The sequence below is a fragment of the Ctenocephalides felis genome, unplaced genomic scaffold (assembly GCF_003426905.1).
Source record: "Ctenocephalides felis isolate EL2017-DRISC unplaced genomic scaffold, ASM342690v1 CF-g0.4_SCAFFOLD_03534, whole genome shotgun sequence".
Taxonomy (NCBI): Eukaryota; Metazoa; Arthropoda; class Insecta; order Siphonaptera; family Pulicidae; genus Ctenocephalides; species Ctenocephalides felis.
The window spans coordinates 4,333-8,876 of NW_020539688.1; the positions used below are offsets into that span (position 1 = coordinate 4,333).

Consider the following 4,544-nt stretch of genomic DNA (forward strand, 5'->3'; position numbering starts at 1 on the left):
ATTTATAAATTTACAAAATTTAATGAATTATTTTCCTTTATTAATATTTTCTATGAAACTTTTACTCACAATATTCACTTTAAGTTACATTTTTCATAGTTAATACTAAATAATTTTCCATTATTTATTAGAATTTGTATTTTCCTGTTTTTTCTTTAAGACTTTCATAATAAATTTGTTATAAATTTATATATATATATATATATATATATATATATATATATATATATATATATATATATATACATGTATAAACTTTGTCAAATTTAAATTTCAAACTTGGCGCCTTAAACTTGAAGATAGATGTGAAGTCCTATGACACTTTTACTCACAATATTCACTTAAAGTTACATTTTTCATAGTTAATACTAAATAATTTTCCATTATTTATTAGAATTTGTATTTCGCTTGTTTTTTTAAGACTTTCATAATAAATTTGTTATAAATTTATATATATTTACACATATATAAACTTTGTCAAATTTAAATTTCAAACTTGGCGCCATAAATTTAAACATAGTTGTGAATTGATACGTAGCCAACTTCACATGTTCACACAAAACCACTTCGCGTGAAATGTCAGACATTTTAGGTTAAAGACGCGCATTGAGTCAAATTATGTAAAAAACATTAAATAAACCAAATCTTGTTAAAAATTACCCATCGGTTCCATTAATATATCAAAACTTAATCTTTACCATCCATTATTAATTGTGCACAAGTTAGTTTCACCCAGATTCCATTACCATGATGAATATGAACATGCACGGTATGCCCCAACAAGGCGTGGGGGTCCCAGTAAACCAAATGGGAATGCCAGGAGTCCAAGTCGGTCCTGGAGGAGTCCCTGTAGGACCAGGAGGTGTACCTGTTGGACCTGGAGGTGTGCCTGTTGGTCCTGGAGGTGTCGGGAGTACCTCAAGGTATTATGCAGCAACCTTCTCCTCAACAAATGCAACAGCAACATGCTCTATGCAGCACACAGCAACAACAGCAACAGCAGCAGCAGCAGCAATCTCAATTCCAACTGCCGATAAGCTGGATAATATATCGAAGGTCAAGTCTTTGATTGGACCGAGCTGAGGGAGTCACTTTCGGTAAGATGATAAAGGACTCTTTGATTTAGTATTAGTAAAAAACTTCTTTGTGTCTTTTTTAATTATGAAGTTGATTTTTGTCCTTTGTCTCAGGTTACCTTAAAAACAGCAGCACAAGTCTTACATAAGAATCACCAACTTGACACAGGAATGGTGTAAGTAGTAATGTAATAGTTAAATAAATTTATAAATGTAAATATTTTCAATAAATGATTATTTTATTTTACAGTAAGACCACAGTTGATGATGATACTCGGTTTGATAAATGCATTGAAGACTTTTATTCAAAGTGTGATCAAATCGAACTACATTTGGTAAGTTAATTTAATATATGTATATATATATATTATATATATATATATATATATATATATATACTAGCTGACCTGATAAACATTGTTTGCTAAGTAAGGTATATCTAAACAATTTAGATATTCAAAATATTAATACTTTAAGTGTATAAAGGATGTGTTGTTGAATGCTATATACAATGAGGTATTATAAAAACAATAAACCCCATTAGTTTGTCTATTATTTGTGAAAGTTTTAAACACTTTCTTTATGATATAATCCAATCCAAGTCTTTTTTGGTCTTTTGAATCATTGATTACGTTTCAAGTTTTCAGATTCTTTTTGGATTCTGGATTTGTGTATAATTATAAATACTACTGAGCTGATACAAAAATATTCAAATTTTTGCGAGGAGAGATAGAAAATGAATCAGATATATCTGCTTTGACCTGCTTTTTGAAAAGTTTCAAGTAACATTTGATGAACTAAAGTAAATTTAATAAAAAAAATATATACGTAGAGCAGGGCGAGGCCCGAAGGTCCAATTTGACTTTGAGCAAATATTAATTATATTATAAAAATCAAACCAATTATATCACAACAAATGGCACATTTCAAACGACGAACAATAATCTGACTACGTTCAGTTAAACTGCCAGCTACTTCTACATTGTAGAAATGTACTTTTAATGTCTTTCAAAAATTTGTCATAAGCGCAATACTTGACGTGGATGCTATAGCATTCACGATTTAAATATGATAATGTGACTACGGAAACTTTTAAAGGGCGCCAACTTTTTCCTTTTTCCATAGTTGCGTAAAATAGAAGCGCAATATTTTTCGTGGATGCTATAGATTCATCTAGTATACGACGATTGAAATATATTTCTGTCTAATAAAAGTTTTTTGGGAGCAAACGTGTTAAAATGCAAGATCACTTTTCAGTTGAAACTCCATCAGTTTCAGTTAAAACTCCATTTTCAGTTTTATAGTCTCTAACTTAACGTGGATGCTATAGCATTTATCTAGTATATAACGATCAAAATACGATAATCCGATTACTCAAGCTTTTATTGGGCGCGAACGTGTTAAAATGCAAGATCAGTTTTCACTTGAAACTCCATCTTTTTCATAGTAGTCTAAACTTAACGTGGATATATAGCATTCATCTAGTATATAACGATCGAAATACGATAATCCGATTACTCAAACTTTTATTGGGCGCGAACGTGTTAACGTGCAAGATTATTTTTAAGTTGAAACTGCATCATTTTCCTTAGTCAATAATTTGACGTAGATGCTATAGCATTCATCATTAAAATATGATTTATGATTTAGACCTTTTTACCCTATAGGCGGGGGGGTAACTTGGAACGGCCAGGTGGCAAACAGGTTTAATGTCATATTTTAATTTTAAAAGTATTTTTCAAAAAAAAAATACATTTCACCTAATGAATCACCAAATTTTCAAAGAATAACGTTTATCTTCCGATAGCAAAATCATGAGAATCAAGGTTATAGTTGGTTATACATCTTTACCCTCTACTTTAAATATCGTTGTTAAACAATACTTAGCTTTACTGGTTTTGAACACTTTGGTGGTGGAACTTTTAACCCCGGACTTTCAAATATTACTATTCATTCTTCGATAAATTCTGGGAAATTATAACAGAGAATAAGTTATTCGACAAAAAGTACATATAAATGTAAATGTATGTAATGTTTTTCTTCAGTCCTTGCATTTGCAATATTTCGCATTCTTCATGCATTACGGCTTTTTTGGAAAGATTCGATCGTCTTGGTCGCGTCATTATTAATTAAACTTCACTTCACCTTACATATATAGAACCAAGAACTAATATTCATTCACTATATTTAAATCAATGTATTGCATTTTTTGTTTTTTTTATATATTTTTTTGCTATATCAATTTTGTAAATAAGACATAAAGTCTTGATTAACAAAAATAAATTGTAATAAAAAAAAAAAAAAAACTATATTTAACATGAGGTAGTAGAGGTTAATTTCACTGACAGAAAACACAGAATGACAGTTGACAATCGAATGTAATGAATGAAATCATTGATAGTATCATAAATGACTACCCTGAATAAACTACATGGATAGTTTATAAATAATAATTCTGAATTAGAATGAAAACGGGATAAAAAGTATTTCATATGCTTCTCCTGTCTCTAAACTACCTCCTTGCCACCAATAGATACTTAGCCACAGCAACGCGTGGCCGGGCTAGCTAGTATATATATATATATATATATATATATATATATATATATACACTAGAGATGGGTAACTCACTCCGGAGTTATCACTCAGATACAACTCCTACCTCGGAGTGAATCCGAGTGGAGTTGTCTCGCCGGATTTGTCATATCCGACTTCCCTAAACTGGTTATTTTTTCAATGGTTGTTGTGATTGAATTGTGAAGGACCAATTGTAAAATACTATAATTTGTAACTAGTATATTTTCTTATGTTAATAACAAGTTATAAGGGTATTCACAATAATTTAATATGTTTTTTGATAACGTATTGATTGATTTTATTTATTATGTGATTATCGACTGATGATTTTGTTTATATATCAATATAACCGCATGCTTTGATTGGCGCGAAACACTGGTACTAAGGAAGCTGTCGCTTTCTCGTCTTCTAAACAGGCAGTTTTATGACGTTTTAGGTATACGTTTTTCCAGAAAATACAAAAATATTACTTCAAAGATAGAGAACAAGAAATTGTGTTCAAGCGTGAATAACTCCAAAGTATAATTTATTGAATAGTAAGGGGTATATTTCTAACTACGACAATCTTTGGCCGTGAATTTGGACACATTTAGTCGGTTTTTTCTATAGCCTGAAATAACAATACTTTTTAGAGTGTAAAATATATCAGTGACGTCAATGTATTTAAGCAACAAAAAATATTTATATTATATTATTTTTTACACAATTTATATAATTGTATATAAAGTAATAATATGCTAATCGAACTATCTGATATAATATTAATTCTCGAATAGAAAAGCAGAAAAAAAAAATTAGAAAGCAGGAGAGCATTATTCGATAAAATATTTTATGATAAATGTTTTGCTTTTATTACAAAGTTTACTACATTATTTTTAAATAAAATTATTC

The 4,544-nt window shown here is 29.5% G+C and overlaps 1 protein-coding gene across 1 annotated transcript; it reads left to right on the forward strand.

Moving 5' to 3' along the window:
* Positions 1-750: 750 nt before the first annotated feature.
* On the forward strand, positions 751-1,083 carry LOC113382647 (mediator of RNA polymerase II transcription subunit 29-like). Its single transcript, XM_026620896.1, has one exon. The coding sequence runs from the start codon at positions 751-753 to the stop codon at positions 1,081-1,083; it is 333 nt and encodes a 110-aa protein (XP_026476681.1).
* Positions 1,084-4,544: the final 3,461 nt, after the last annotated feature.

Excerpts from the sequence above, each read along its gene's own strand:
- LOC113382647 (XM_026620896.1), top strand. The coding sequence starts at position 751 with ATGAATATGAACATGCACGGTATGCCCCAACAAGGCGTGGGGGTCCCA.